This window comes from Musa acuminata, chromosome BXJ3-1, assembly GCF_036884655.1.
Source record: "Musa acuminata AAA Group cultivar baxijiao chromosome BXJ3-1, Cavendish_Baxijiao_AAA, whole genome shotgun sequence".
Classification (NCBI taxonomy): Eukaryota; Viridiplantae; Streptophyta; class Magnoliopsida; order Zingiberales; family Musaceae; genus Musa; species Musa acuminata.
This window is the reverse complement of record NC_088349.1, coordinates 1,040,570-1,055,753: the sequence shown is the minus strand read 5'-3', so window position 1 is coordinate 1,055,753 and position 15,184 is coordinate 1,040,570. Positions and strand designations below refer to the sequence as shown.

Here is a 15,184-nt window from a genome sequence, read left to right as displayed (position 1 = left end):
AAATGAACTTAAATGTTTCACTTTGTAATTATAAAAATATCAACGTAACTTGTCCCTACAATGCTAAAGATGATTAACTATAAGGGTATAATATATAATTAGTCATCCATCACTTATTCTTTATATTTATATATTTTTTTAACTCTTCTAATAAAATATAAATAAAAAAATAATATTTAAAACTATTATTAATATTTTCACTAGTTGATATGATTTCCTTCTCCTTGTGGTCACTTGTCCACGTCTCTCATCGTCGTCCATATATTTACTCCCCAACCCCAGCCATCACCACCAACCTCGAACGGGAGATGGAGAACCAAAGCCAAATCTAATTCCACTCCCAAATCCCCCAATTCCAATGGAGACGCTTTCCACTCCCGTCTCCTCCATCAAAGCCATCCCTTTGTTCCCCACCGCCGCCACCCCCAATCACCTACTCAGGCCCTCAACCAACCCCTCCTCCCTCCCGATCCCTGCCTTCACCAACCTATCCGCCAGAGCCCGACCTCAATCCCACCACCACCAAGCCAAATCCGTCCTCCGCCTCTCCCCCTCACCGCCCCGGCACCGCCCTACCCCGCTCGGCACCCCGCGCCGCGTCCACCGTGCGGCCTCCACCGGCTACGCCGCGGCCCTCCTCGACGTCGCCCGGTGCGAGGGCGCGCTCGCGGCCGCGGAGCGGGACCTCCGGCGGCTCGTGCGGGGGGTCCGGCCGGTGCTGGCGGACCCAGGGCTGGACGAGGCGGCCAAGGGGGAGGTGGTGAGGGCGGTGGCGGAGGGCGGCGGGTTTTACCGTCACGTGGTGGCGCTGGTGCGGATGCTGGTGGGGAAGGGGAGGGCGGCGCTGGTGGAGGAGGTGATGGAGCAGTTCGTGCGGCTGTGCGACGAGCTGAGCGGGACGCGCGTGGTGGTGGTGATGTCGGAGGAGGGGAAGAAGATGGAGGAGCAGCGGCTGAGGGGGATCGCCCAAGAGGTCCACAAGGCGACCGGCGCGCCCAAGGTGAGGGTGAGACACCTGCACAGGTTTGCTGATTGACCTATATACTTTATATGTTGAAAGGAATGGGAGGAGGCAGATCTCTCCGTACCTTTTTATTTTTATTTTTTGTTACAATAAATACCAAATGGCACTCTTTCTATCTCTCTTCTTCTGTGCAGTGGCAATTCTTTTTTGCATGAACATTATGCAATTTATTTATAGAAAATATAAATTGACGGCACAACAAACAAGCTGACTTACTTCATTGATCATTTGAAAAAAGTAATTTATTCTTAATAAATTAAAATCATCAAATAAATATTTGTTTATAATTTTTAGTAAGATCTTCTGACATCTCTCTACTCCTCTTACCATTACTAACTGCTCTCTTACCATATATTCAAAGCAACCGGAGCATATGTATTCATAGTATCTTATGCTATGATATGCTTTATTGACTAACTACGCATATCTATATTCATAGTGTATCTACCATCCCTCCTTCCTTATTTTATGCATTAAGATGATTGCTGAAAAGAAGATACTACTCCTTGCCAGAATGGTTTTGTGCACCCCACAACATGCATCATTTTCCACGTTTTAATGTACCGAGAGATGACATGAAAAAAACATGATAAACTAGTTTCACAAGAAACACGAGACGGTAGTGATCTGTCAAAAACAACAACAGCAGGTTGCTTGCTGTAACAAAAAGAGCTAGAGAAGCGTTTTATAAATAGAAATCACGAGATCCGAAGGCTTATAATATTAATTATTCTCTGAATACATGACGAGACTCAGACGTGGATATAATATCAAAGAACATGAAAGCAAAAAAAAGATAAAAAAGAAAGGAGCAGCAGAAAGGGATTGTAGAACAGAAAACCAATTGGGCTACTGACTGATAACCACTACGTTGAGATACTCGTATAACTTAGGATTGCACTTGTGCAGGACCACCTTTTAGATGAGAATAGAGAGGGAACCTCATATGGAGTCATTGCACTTGTGATGTTCTATGCCTCATGACTGCATGTCCCCAATTTTATCCACCTAAACATGGCAGCAAACTTATTTTTGTATTAGTAACGACAGGAACCAAGAAATGATTTCAGTAGCAATATGGTGAAAGGCCACTTTTTATTATGTTACTCCCATCTTTTCTTGTTCACCCAATGTTCAGTGGCTCTGCTTCCGTATCTCTCTCCTTCATATCAGTCCAATCTTGAGATTCTGCTTAAAATAACAACAATGAGAATATATCATAATATGAGAAAAGAAGAGAACTCATATGCTGACATTTGAATACAACTTGATGGATTTCTGTGTCTGCATATGTTGCACTGATCCAAAAAAAAAAAACATGGAACAATCCTAAATCAAAATGTGTTGAGGAAATTTGAGTTTGACAGTGATTCCACAACAAACCACTAGCTAGGGAGCATGCTCAAACTTTATCGAGAAGACTATTTCCAAGCTACTTCAAAAAACAATAACCCTCACCCCATCAACTTGGCTTATTAAGTTGATGATCCAAAAATGATGAACTTAATCGTGGAGACTATTATTTCCAAGCTACTTTTAAAACAGCAACCCTCACCCCATCAATTTGTCCTATTAACTTAATGATCCGAAAATGATGAACTTAATTGAGAAGACTAGTTCCAAGCTTCTTTTAAAACAGCAACCCTCACCCCATCAACTTGGCCTATTAACTTAATGATCTGAAAATGACAACAGGTTTGAGAATCACCAAATTAATAAATGGGAAATCCCTGGCTTGTGGCTTGGAGAGGATATTGACAGGCCTTGAAATACCATAGGGTGCACAGACATTTTTGTCACCCAACATACGATCATAAGCAGAAGAGTTCGAACAAATAAGTGAAAAGTGGTCAAGGCACAAACCATAAACAACATAATTGGTCGAATCTATCAAATGCTATTCCTCACTGCCGGAGGCGGGTTTGATGAAAGTTGGTCGTATCAAAGGTGATGAGCATAAAACAAGTGAATTGGTTTCTTGCCTTCGTGTTGAGATATAAAACATGCAGATGACGTGTTTGGCAGTTTGCATGTATCATCTACAAGCACTATATTTTGGCATTCATTTTGTCCACAAAAAGTTAGGAAAAATTCTGAAATCCTACCTTTATGTCTCTTTTTGTAGTTGGATTATGCTAGACACTGCCCAATACTAGTTACTAACACATAAACAGTAGAAGAAAGCTGATATTTGCAAAATTTATAGATTGTATTATATTCTCTTTTTTAACTATCAGCTAAAGAAAATTGTTATGCCTAAAAAACATGCAGTATGTTTAAAAACTTTAAGATAATGTACATTCTTTCAGTATTTTGTAGTACCAAGTAAGATTAATCTGTATTCAAGTTTTGACAGAAATATTTAGAACATTAAAGACTAAAAGAGAAAATCTCATCCACTCAGAAGGGAGAGATCAGAGATTCTGTATTACTTGATCTGTGGATCTCAGAAACCATCATCAGCCTCCTTTGAAGAAGTGAAGCGAGGAACAGGAAGCAAGAGCACATGCCAAACATGACAGTCATAGGGAATGCGCTCACCTGCAAATTGACAATTCACCGATCATTTTATAACTACAATAATGTTGTGCTTCCTCAATCTTTTATTTGTTAAACAATAAAGAAACCTTTATCAATAGTTCAACTAAATGCATCCTAAATATCAACCAACAGAGTCTTCAGAATTCAACATGGCAAATGACAAAAAACATAAATGTTTTTTCTGTCAAAAAAGGAACCCTATTAACTATTAAACTGTAACAAATGTACAAAGCCAGTCAAAAAGTGCTGGGGTTTTTCTTTTAGTGCTGGTTGAATTCAGGTCCCCAAGTAGAACCTGATTCAGATTGACTTCCAACAAAAGTCAACCTATGGGCAAGGTTGTTTCTATCCCTATGTATGTGAGAACCTACAGCTTCGGAGGAACTTGCTGTAGACAACAAGAAACATTGATGTTACCAGCTCATGGAGCATCCAATGGAACTGCTATAGAATACATAAACCCTGAATTTTCACTTGTAGAGCATTGCCAAATTTTGCATGGAAGACCACTTCACTAATAATGAGATAACAGAACGATGTGATAGGATGCTTACATTGTAAAGCACGACGCACACAAATATGTTAAGGGGAATGCGGAAGAAGTTCATGATCGTGCTCCTAGCTTCTTCAGGAATGTATTGGGACCTCATCTTCATAATGGATGGCCAAAATATTCCAACACATGCTTCAAATGTACAGAAGCCAACAAGCTGAATACAACCCCCGAAAGAAATGCTCCCACCTCTGACTGTGGATGGTGCTACTAAGAACTGCAACATATCATATATAAAATCAGAACAATTGAATGAAAGGAACACAAATGCATGAAAGAAACACAGATGGAGCCAGTAAGCAAGGCATACACTGGTAATAACAGGTAGGAGGAGAGTGACTGCAGCGACTGCGAATACAAGCTGCATGTAAGATTCAACTCTAGGAGTTGGACGGGCCAATAGTCGAGATGCAAATGAGCTACCCAACATTGAGGACAGCATAAATGTAGCAAAAATGAAACCATGAGGAATGTCTTCATCATTTGGGCTTAGAGCAGGGGTCCAAAGGAATACAAATGTATACATGGAACCTTCAAACAGTGACTGTATCGCACCCAGCAACGCAATTTTCTCATCTGAGATAACACATTATTTTATCATACTACTGATTGCCATAATGAGATTTCCTTTAAATACAATCGAAACATAGTAATACCAACCAGAAGAAATAGCCGCTGCAGCAACCTGAAACTGCGTAAGTAAACCCTTGCTGTCAGACGGATCCCCATAGTTCTCAGTCCATGTTGATAATATAATTGCCATGCCAATTGCAAGGAAGCATGCAGCAGCATCAAAGGGGGCAACAGGTCCAAATCCCAAGTTATCCGTCAGTAGGTTAGCAAATAACCCAGCGATGATGGCAACTAGGCCATTGCCAAGAAAGATAGCCTTGGAGAAAGTTATGGACAGCCATTGTGGTTCAAAACCCCTCTGTATTATAGCACCGAAAGACACATGAGAAATGGAACATGTTATAACAAGGATATAAGATCCTAACATTACAGATGTCTAGATTATATGGATAGTATCTGAGTTCTGCTCAGCATTTGTTCCATTAGTGTTTCTCATCTCCAAGCATCAACATGACATGATCTTGGATGGTTACAGGAGATGCTTAGACTTCTGATTCAGGTTCACATGTTTTGTGTACAAATAAAATAGAAACCAAAGATCTTGAATATACTAGTACAAAATTTCATTCCAATAAGAAAAAGGAAAATATGCCTAATTTCCATATAAAGTTAAATGTCATGCCTGAAACCAAGAATTTATGTGACACTACAAGTAATAATAAATGTTTTGTAAAAATTGAGTATTTTTTGAACATTTCAATGCAAGTTTTTCAAACTTCATCTTTCAAGAAATTGTGTAAGTTAACTGACTCAATTATTTACTGTTTAACTCACCCCCCACAGGGTTCTTATTATCTATTGCAATCCTGTATAGTATTGTTTCTCATGTTTCCTTCTTCCCGACTTTTGTCATTTACCTTCCTCTCTCTTTATAATCTATAATGAGTTACAGTGTAAAATTGAAGTCACAAGGCCAGTTTGAGTAATTCTGTTGATGAGGAATTAACAAGAAAAGTAAAGATGAAATGTATGATAAATAAGACTCTAAAGCTGCAAAGTTAAACAGATGCATGGAAAATGTTCAGCAATTTGACCAGAAGCAGAGTCTGACAATAACAATGTCAATGGGGGTGTCTGCGACAGCAGATACAGTATACAACGAAATGAGAGAATCTGACTGAGTTCTACTCGAAAAGACAAAAGTGGCACAGATCATCGAACTTTCCCTACCAGTCTCCAATAAGAAAGGAATTCTCTGAACAAAACCAAGCATATTTCTTGAATCTAATAAGTGAGATCCAGATTCACCTTGTTGTGTTCTGCGACGAGCCATGACTCGAATGCCGAGAACAAGAGCGACGTCGCGATCCCTCCTAATACGCGCCCCAACATCAAGACCTTAAACTGCGGAGAATGCTTGGTCATGCAACTGAGGATGTAGGTGATGCAGTAGGTGACAGAAGCTCTCTTCCGACCCCTGTCATTTCGAGAAAAGAAGCTCAACGATCACTAGATCGAGGACGAGCCCCAAGCGCTCCAGATCGATTTCTGGTCGAGGGAGTGCTTACTGTTTGTCCGCCAGAGATCCGACGATGGTTCCGAACAGCATGGAAGATCCGAAGCCCGCGATGAAGAGCCGACCGATGTCTCCCTTCCCGTATCCGTACTGGCTGTAGAGGTAGTACACATATGGACCCTGCAACCAATCTCCAGCTGCATCCACGAGGAGAAGGGGAAACGTGAAGAATCATGCGATCTGATCGAACGATCTAATGATAAGACGCTCGGAACAGATCAGATCTGGCCGATGCGAGGGAGGGCGGTGAGACGCCAGATCCAGAGGGAGGGGGAGGGGAACGCACCCATCATGAGGGAGTAGACGAGGATGTAGTTGTTCTTGAACGAATTGAAGGCGGAGGAGGTGGAGGCACGATCCCGGTTGGTCTTGCTCAGCTCCATGGCCGCCACCACCACGGCGAGCCAGCAGAAGAGCAGCCAGTAGAAGGCCTCCATTGTGCGGTGCCCTTCGAGTCGCAGGGGAAAGGAGAAATGGCGGAGGAGAAGAAGAGGGAGGGCGAGCGGAAGTGTTGAGCGATCGACCGCTTCGTTGGGGGATGTGGGGGGGATAAATATAGACGTCACCACTCGGTTGCTTCAGGCGCCGAGAACGTGTGCTTAATTAAATCAGACATTAATCAAATATAAAAATAAAAAAAAATAAAAGCTGTGTGTCACTTAGTCTTAATATAGGGTTTCTCTTTTTCTTTTCAGATACACCCCTGTGGAAATTGTTATTAACAAAATAAGCCTTAAATTGGATGATTAGGGGATTGTTGATGAGAAATTATCACAAAAAAAAATGTAATGACTTCGAAATTAGTGTAATGCTGATGATAATTTATAAAATTAGTAAAAAATGGATGTAATGAGATATGCCGATAAAAGATTCATATACCTGACATCATAATGAAGTATATCTTAGAATAAATAGATCTGAATTTTGGGTGACTGCTAGACAAATTTGTGTTTGAATGGAACACATCATCAAGTGTTTCTTTTCCCAGTTGAATTGTAATTTATTCCTCTGCAAAAATATTAGATATAATATTCTTATATCATTAATTCCTTGGCATTATGCATGTTGGCTGGGGATATGAGATTTATGTACAACCATCTTACTGGTTCATAAAGATTGAAGCAACCTAAAACCAAGTATTTCATTTGCCAAATTAGCAATTGTTTGGGTGTAAATCCTTGAAACAAATATCCTAATCTGTTTAGATTATACTATACTAAGTTCATAAATTTTGTATAGCAAAGCATAAGTATGATAAAGAGATGCCCTTAATAACTTAAATCAATAAAATCAAATACATATTTCTTTTGTACTTCAACAAATTAGTTGATAATAGAGTTGAAAATACACCATTTTTTACATTGACACTATGCACTGTTGGGAAAAACAATGAGAGAAAAAAAGGTTGTTTTGTTAACACACACACACACAAATAGCAAACCCAGCTTAATCACACAAAAACATAGGGAATGACACACTGTGAAGGATTTGTTTAAGATGTGAAAAGAATGATGGCAGCAAGGAAAGGACATTGATGTGCACCAGGTTGGTGATTCCACTGGTGCCATTTCATGAGTGCTACTGCTATAAGAAATTTGGTAGGTTTCCTACTCCTGTCATGGCCTTCAATTTGCTGAGAGTGGAGGTAGGCAAAACTCCATGGATGCCATACTGGCTTTGACTTTTATTGACCAATACTTCAGTCAAATGGGAACAAGAAATGGGGATGCATTGACTTCATTGCTTACACCAGACAATGAAACAGCTAATCAATTGACTTGTTGGTCAACAATCATTGACAGTATTCTCTCAGATCACATGTGCCTGAAAGCTTACTGCAAACACTGGAAGATTCCTGTGGAAAGAGTTGGTGTACAGAGCATTTTATTTTGTTGTGTCATTTTAGAACATGTGAACAGAGCTTCAGATGTATTTAGCAGAAGCCATGCACAGCTTTGGGCATGTAATTGGGGTTGGGTGAGGGATTGAGTGGAAGCTCAGCAAATTCCCACTTTAGGTTGGACATTGGCCTAACCCATGATTTGTTGCTGCAGGGATTGAGTTGGACTTGAATGATGGATCTCTCTACATAAAGAGCAAGATTTAGGCTAACATTGGCCACCACTTAAATGCCTAAATTCTTCTTGTGTTGAACATAAATTAGAAATAGATCTGCTAGAACCTACTGTCACAGAAGTCAAACAATGAAGATAAAGTAGCTATTAGATGCCATGCTTTCAACATACTTATTTGCCCATGCCACCAAGAAGTCATAATGTCACAACTAGTTGAGAGCAATGACAACCTATCATCCTACTACTAATAATAATTATAGCATCTAAAAATATCATCACGATGCCCTATATACAAATTACCTTATACTTTTGATCATGAAACTTTGGTATGTCAAAATGATGCTCCGAATAGCTCTAAATGATTATAAACAACAAGTTGCTTGCAAAACAAAAGAAGTAAGCCAATGGTTTGCAAAGATTATTATGTTGCAGAGTGCAAGGATTAGACATTCAGTTCTATGCATTTTGTGAAACATACAAGAAACCAAAACTCTTTTTTTGGTAATAGATTTCTTTGCTCAATTCAGAAGGCATAAAAACTAGATAAACACTATTGAATGACCAGATGCATTCTCAATTTTAGTCAATATTGTATAAGCCAAAACATGCATTTCAATACATCCAACCGAGTCAACAATTCCATTGGATTTTTCCTAAATTCCACTCAATTTTAATCAATATTACTCAAAATATAGTCTGAATAAGCCCAAACATGCATTTCATATACATCCACAAAAATCCCACCGAATTACTCATAAATCCTACCTGATTCCCTGATGCTGTCACTCTGATGAAAGCCCAAGTAACTCTGGAACAACTTTTAACTCCTCCCCAACTTTTAATGAATATTACTCGAAACATAGTTTTTATAAGCCAAAACATGCATTTCGTATAGAAGTGACAGTGCTGGAAGATGAAAAAAAAGCCGAGATTAACTGTGTTTGGAGTGCAGTAGAAAATATAGGAGCATGCACAATAGAAAGAGCTGCATGAGTCAAAGGAAGATATTATGACCCACTCTGTCATGTAAATTATAGGAAGAAAACTATGTTCCTTAAATGGTTGCTATATGAAGGTGTTCAACATCTGATCATGCTGCCAGATGGGTCAAGGAACTTTGAGCAACCATAAACAAACCCACAGCCACTGACTCTTCATCTCGGACGCATCTGCCATTGTTGCTGCGAATGTGGAGAGTGTTTTCTTAAGGCTCACGGAGGATATCTATCTCAATGTAGGCCTTGGAGAGTGAAGCAGAAACTAAAAAACTCAGCATGCTTGATTCTTAACTGCTGTTTGCGCTTTGCACTTTGCAAAGCAATGATAAAGCCCATGGAGGTTTGAGAAGAAAGCAATGATTGTGTGATTTCTGACTTAAGTAATTATCAAGAGGAAAGCTCCCTGCATATTGATGATTTAATCCTACAATTTGAAGCTCTGGTTGATTACCGTAACTAAAGATTTAACAACATTTTCATCTTGCATTATGGACTAAAAATATTGACAAATTGCAAACAGTAATGCTGCACAAACTTAATATCAGAGCTTAATGTGCTGAGAAATATGTTAAATGGACAAACTGTCATAGCTAGTCTTTGTTTAATCATTATTAGACACCTTGCTACATGTCACAAACTTAATAATCAGCAGAATGAAAAATGAACATAGAAAATGTAAAATGATATTGATGAGGTCTACTGTTATCTTTTGAATTATACTATAATTGTTTTCATGCATGTTAGACAACAAATGATAGATACAGTACAATAACAAGCAAATATTGAGAAACAGTCCAAGAGAAAACAGAAATACTTTTACTTGGTAAATGGGATTAAAAAAACCAAAAATAATATCAACTGCCTTACAAATAACTACTTATAAAGTTCAAAAATTAACTTGTTTTTTGTTGCAAGTGAAGAAAGAATATATTCTATCTTGCGAGTTTTCTTTCGAAAATTTCTCGAACGGTTTAGGCACATTGGCATCCTATGTGACAATCTATTAAAATGTAAAAGTTCATGACAAAAAAAATTTCCACAAACAATCCTTTGGCATCTTTCTGTATGATAATTATTGCAGGAAGTTGCTAAGTTATCAATTAGAAAGAGTTCATTGAAATATGCTGCAACAACTAAATGAAAAACGCACATTAGAACGATAAATAAACATATCAAGAGCAGATGTTTTCCTAAGTAAACTCAGTCTATGCTATGGGGCAACATTGTCCATTTGCGACTCACCAGAGAGATCTTACTGGGTCAACTCACTCCACCGGTTTGGGTGGAACCGTTGAATTCTGTGACTCGTCTCACTCGCTCCAGTACGACTCTTCCCGGGGCTTCTCGAACTCGTCCTCCTCCTCGCCGATCTCCGTTTGCACCAGCCGGAACCGCTGCACGTCCTCCACTGCAGCCCGTCGGAACAGCCCCACGTCCACTGCCCCCGCCACCAGGTGGTACCCCCTCGCTTTCAGCTCCTCCGGCGGATCGTGCGGCATCGCAAACCCCCCTAGGTATGGACCGCCGGCGCCGCCACCCTCCGCCGCGGCGTCGGCTTCCGTCCGCGTCTTCCTCACTCCCAGCACCTTCCTCTCCACATCCCTCAGCACTTTCCTCACCTTCCTGTTCCCAGGATCCCACAGGTACCCCATGCTCGCGCTGAGATCCATAGGGCCCATCTGCACCACGTCGACTCCCTCGACAGCGGCGATCGCCTCGATCTCCGCCACGGCGTCGAACGACTCCACTGGCACATCACCAGGATCTCTTCCTCGCAGCGGGTGAGGTAGCCGTCATCGAGGCCGTAGGCGGAGGCGCGGACGACGGTGTGCGCGGAGCCGCGGATGCCACGCGGCGGGAAGCGGCAGCAAGCGACAGCGTGTGCGGCTGCGGCGGGAGTATCCACCATGGGGAACATAATGCCCTGGGGACCAAGATCGAGGGCCTTCTTGGCCCAGGTGGCTGAGGGCTCAGGAAGGCGGAGCACGGCGGGGGTGCGCGTGGCGGCTAGGGCGCGGAGGCAGGGGAGGGCATCGGAGATGCCCCCGGAGCCGTGCTCCATGTCGACGACCACGTAGTCGTAGCCGGCGAGTCCGGCAATCTCGGCGAGGGTAGGAGAGGCGCTGAGGAGAAAGAGGCCGTAGAGGGTCTCGCCAGCAGCGAGGCGGGACTTAAGGCTCCCGGAGGTAGCTTCATATTCCAGCGGCGGCGGCAAAGATTTAATGGGAGGAAGCAAGGGGTTTTTGGAGGGGATGGAAATGGTGGTGAGGGTTTGGTAGGATCGGAAGGAAATGGTCGACGGAGCGTTTTGGAGGGTTAGGGTTTTGGGGGCCAGAAGATGAGGCTTTGCTTTGAGTTTCGCTGCGGTGCCGACCGCCATCGACGACAAGGAGGCCACCATCGCCATCGCAATCGTGTATCCTTCCAATCTCCAGTATGCGAGTCTACGAGAGAGTGAGCGGGCGAGAGAGACAGTGACGGCGGAGTTTCATAAAAGAAGGCTTCTATATGCGGATGGTGACGCATATGAGTCAACGTGGAATACGAACATTGGAAATACCCTTCGGGACCCACTTATGCGTTATGGTTGTCGAACTAAAAATTAGGTAATTTAACGGGTGAGAAGTGACGGGTTGGAGGAATTGCGTTATAGTTTATCCACTCTCACGGTGTTCTCCTCCCCCATCCCACGGCGAGATAACGGACCGAGGACGATGGAATATAATCTCACCGCTTCATTCGCCGTCCTCCTCGTCGCTCCTCGGCCCAAGGAATATAATCTCCAACTTCCCTCATGATTTCCGCCTCCTGAAACCAAATCCAAAATCAAATAATCTATCCACCTCCCCTCTGCGGGGTCGATCCGGCGCCAACTCCAAGGGGACAGAGGAGAAGCTGCTGAGGAGGGCGAGAGAGGCGCTGTCCGGAAGCCGACGCCTCGAGGGTTTAGAGTCGGAAAGCGGAGGTGAGCCGTCTTTGCCCCCTTGTTCTTCGCTATGGCAGTGATCTCCTGCATGATTCTTCTTTTCGTGGTCTCTTTACACCATTAGTCGAAGAGAAGATTCTCAAGATGATGGATTGTGATATTAATAGCTGCAATTGATTCCATCTTCATGTGTCTACTGGCTTGCGAGATTACATTTGCTGCAATTTTAGTCTCTAAGTGTAATAGTCCACTAAAATGTGCTCTCAATGATGAATTTGGTAGTGTTATGGTGTGTGAGATTTCAATGCTTTTGCTGCCTCACAATCCTACTGCCTGCGTTTTTTGCTCTAGTTTTCTTTTCTTTTGTGTTCTAAATTGTTCACTTCATATGATGCTATGCAAATCAACAGATAAGAATGGGTGTGTAGTGAATGTACTGATCAATCTGAACCTCATTGCTCAAACCATATGATTTACATTGTTTTCCTACTTGTGCTTAAAAAATTGGAACTCTTTAACTTGTGATATATAAGTCACCAGGACAAAAGGGTAGCCAATTTGCTAAGCCTTGTCTGGGCACTTCCAATAGCTCACTCTTTTGGAACCAAAGATGTCAGACCATTTCATGTTTTTCGCATCCTCGAGAACCAGGAAAATATTTTCCAGGACTATGACCTTCTTGCTAATTGGCCGTAAATTTACAATTATACTTAACAAAGGAAAACTCTTAGTTCTTTTGAATCCCTCATGCACTGGACATTTATGAATAGTACATTTATGTAATTGGTAGCAGGTAGCACTGCTCGGTTATATTGAAGACTATACTTACCAATTACTATAATACTTCTTTATAAAGATAATATGGTGATGAAACCTGACAAATCATTTGAGTAACCTGATGAAATACAGTCAGGAATTTTGGCATCAAGCCTTAGCATAGTATAGTTTAGGAAAATAAAGTTTTGTTACTATTCTCTTTCATAATTTGAAGATTTACTTACAGGATGTTGTTCTGAGTCTGTATATACAAATTTAAACAAGACGAGCAAGACCATCTAAGGATGGACTATGAAAGCAAGGTTGATGCACAAAGGAGGAAAACCATGGTATGGTAGCTGAGATTGTTTGTAATCTGTGGCTAGGTGGCCCTTAGCCTTCTCCCATATTGAACATTGAAGACTACGGACTTGTGCCAAATACCACGAAATAATGACTTCATGCAAGGACTCAGCTACTAGCCCAAGTCCTTAATTGCCCCAAGATTAGGACCTATGGATGGTTGCTTATTTTTTTTAAGACCTATACTGCTCATGACCTGCTTGTGCTCTTACCTGTCACCGCCACTGGGACTTTGCATAAGTGACAGGATCATAGAGAAACGGAGCACTTCCAAAAGGTGTGCAAACCTCAGTCTAGTACTTGCCTTCGACCTCTAACCTATGCATCTTTCGTCAGCCACACTTTAATTGGCTGCCTTCTGCCACTAATGGCATAATCGCCTTGGTTATGAATAGGAGAGACCTGTCGCTGGCCTAGGTACATTGCCACTAATACTTAAGCATGAAATTGATAATGTTGTTATGGTTAGCTCCCTTATATTTTTCACTGCGCTCCATTCAGGCATCAAAGGGTCTTTGCTGAAGTGGAATATTATGAAATCTTAGGTGTTCTACCTTGTCTTGCAGGGGCACTTGCCCTAACTCCACCCTGCAACCAGCATTCCAACCAGCTGAATCCCGGAAAGGAAGACGAACTGCCACATGGTTGGCTCCGCAATTACATTATATTCTAGTACCATTCAGTAGAGAGATTGGAGTCTGCCAAGTCTGTTCTAGTTTCATCTGTTGCTGGCTCGCATTCTGGTGTCCCTATTTCTATATATCAAGCTACTACCTTTCTCAACTTATTCTTCCATTGGTGATCAGTTCTATTGATTGTGCTTTTTTGGGGGCAATCTTCCATTATACAGTAAGATGAGACTTGGATAATCTTCAACTTAAAAAAGAGAGGTGTACAGCCTTTGGTTTTATTTAGGGAGTGAATGAATCTCTCGGTGTATTCCGCAACTTACAGACTTTCATATTGTTTTTGTTACCTTAAAATCAATAGTGCATACTAAAAATCAAAGTGAAATTGCAGGTCTTGCAGCAGCAGTGACTGCGAAGCCCTTGGAATTAGGCACTGAAAGCTCTATCTCATCTTCAATTGATGGAGCAGTTTGTGCATCAGAGAATTTCTTCATGTTCCTTGCTGCTGCTATTGCCTTTGACCTCTGCTTTAAGATGATGGTTTATAAGTCCTTTTCCTACTAGTGAATAGACCAAGTAAGCCAATTGTTATTGATAATAGACCTTTCCAAGTGCTTCAGATATTATCAGTGTAACCTCTTTAATATAGAGATATATCAAAGAGGATTTCCCCCTTGCATGTGGTTTGTCCCAGAAGATATGCCAACAAGCCAGTGGTGGAGCTAATACAGTGCCCTAAAGCACTGGTTCTTTCTTATGCTTGCCCACATGTAATGAAGACATTGCATCAGTTGCAAACTGTTTGGCAACTAGAAATGTTCCTTCTGCCATGATCTCTAACTCCATGTGTTGTCAATGACTTTGATGTGTATCTCAAGCCACACTGTAAAATTTGAACCATTGTAATTTGTTCTTAAGATCAGTTGTACTTGTTCTCTCTCTCTCTCTCTCTCTCTCTCTCTCTCTGTGTCTGTTTCTGTGCTAACTTGTTTGATGCTATGTGGTTGGCTTTCTTACCAATGTTGATGTCAGTGCAAGATCAATCTTTTAATCCACTCAAGATCTCTTTTTCTCCATGGCTAACCTAATGCTGTGCTACATTCACTGATCAAGCATTTTCTCTTTCTTGTTTCATCATTTGGTATGGGTTGAACTAAAAAACCCAAATTA

At 41.5% G+C, this 15,184-nt stretch overlaps 2 protein-coding genes and 1 pseudogene across 2 annotated transcripts; 1 reads left to right on the top strand and 2 right to left on the bottom strand.

Annotated features, from left to right (window-relative positions):
* The first annotated feature begins 284 nt into the window (after positions 1-284).
* LOC135628829 (uncharacterized) lies at positions 285-1,139 on the top strand. The gene has a single exon (XM_065135758.1). It carries the CDS (start codon positions 359-361, stop codon positions 1,034-1,036), a length of 678 nt encoding a protein of 225 aa, XP_064991830.1. The 5' UTR covers positions 285-358; the 3' UTR covers positions 1,037-1,139.
* A 545-nt stretch (positions 1,140-1,684) lies between these two features.
* Positions 1,685-6,805, bottom strand: LOC135628827 (uncharacterized). Its single transcript, XM_065135757.1, has 8 exons — positions 6,554-6,805; positions 6,260-6,404; positions 6,000-6,168; positions 4,779-5,049; positions 4,429-4,694; positions 4,120-4,335; positions 3,457-3,565; positions 1,685-2,212 (listed from the first exon to the last, which is right to left on the bottom strand). Exons 1-8 carry the CDS (start codon positions 6,702-6,704, stop codon positions 2,148-2,150), a joined length of 1,392 nt encoding a protein of 463 aa, XP_064991829.1. The 5' UTR covers positions 6,705-6,805; the 3' UTR covers positions 1,685-2,147.
* Positions 6,806-10,398: 3,593 nt separating this feature from the next.
* LOC135628828 (uncharacterized) lies at positions 10,399-11,801 on the bottom strand (annotated as a pseudogene).
* Positions 11,802-15,184: the final 3,383 nt, after the last annotated feature.

Coding starts and splice junctions, on each gene's coding strand:
- LOC135628829 (XM_065135758.1), top strand. CDS start 359: ATGGAGACGCTTTCCACTCCCGTCTCCTCCATCAAAGCCATCCCTTTG.
- LOC135628827 (XM_065135757.1), bottom strand. CDS start 6,704: ATGGAGGCCTTCTACTGGCTGCTCTTCTGCTGGCTCGCCGTGGTGGTG. Junction 6,169..6,259: donor GGATCTCTGGCGGACAAACA/GTAAGCACTCCC, acceptor TCGAAATGACAG/GGGTCGGAAGAGAGCTTCTG. Junction 2,213..3,456: donor TTCTGAGATCCACAGATCAA/GTAATACAGAAT, acceptor TATTTTAAGCAG/AATCTCAAGATTGGACTGAT.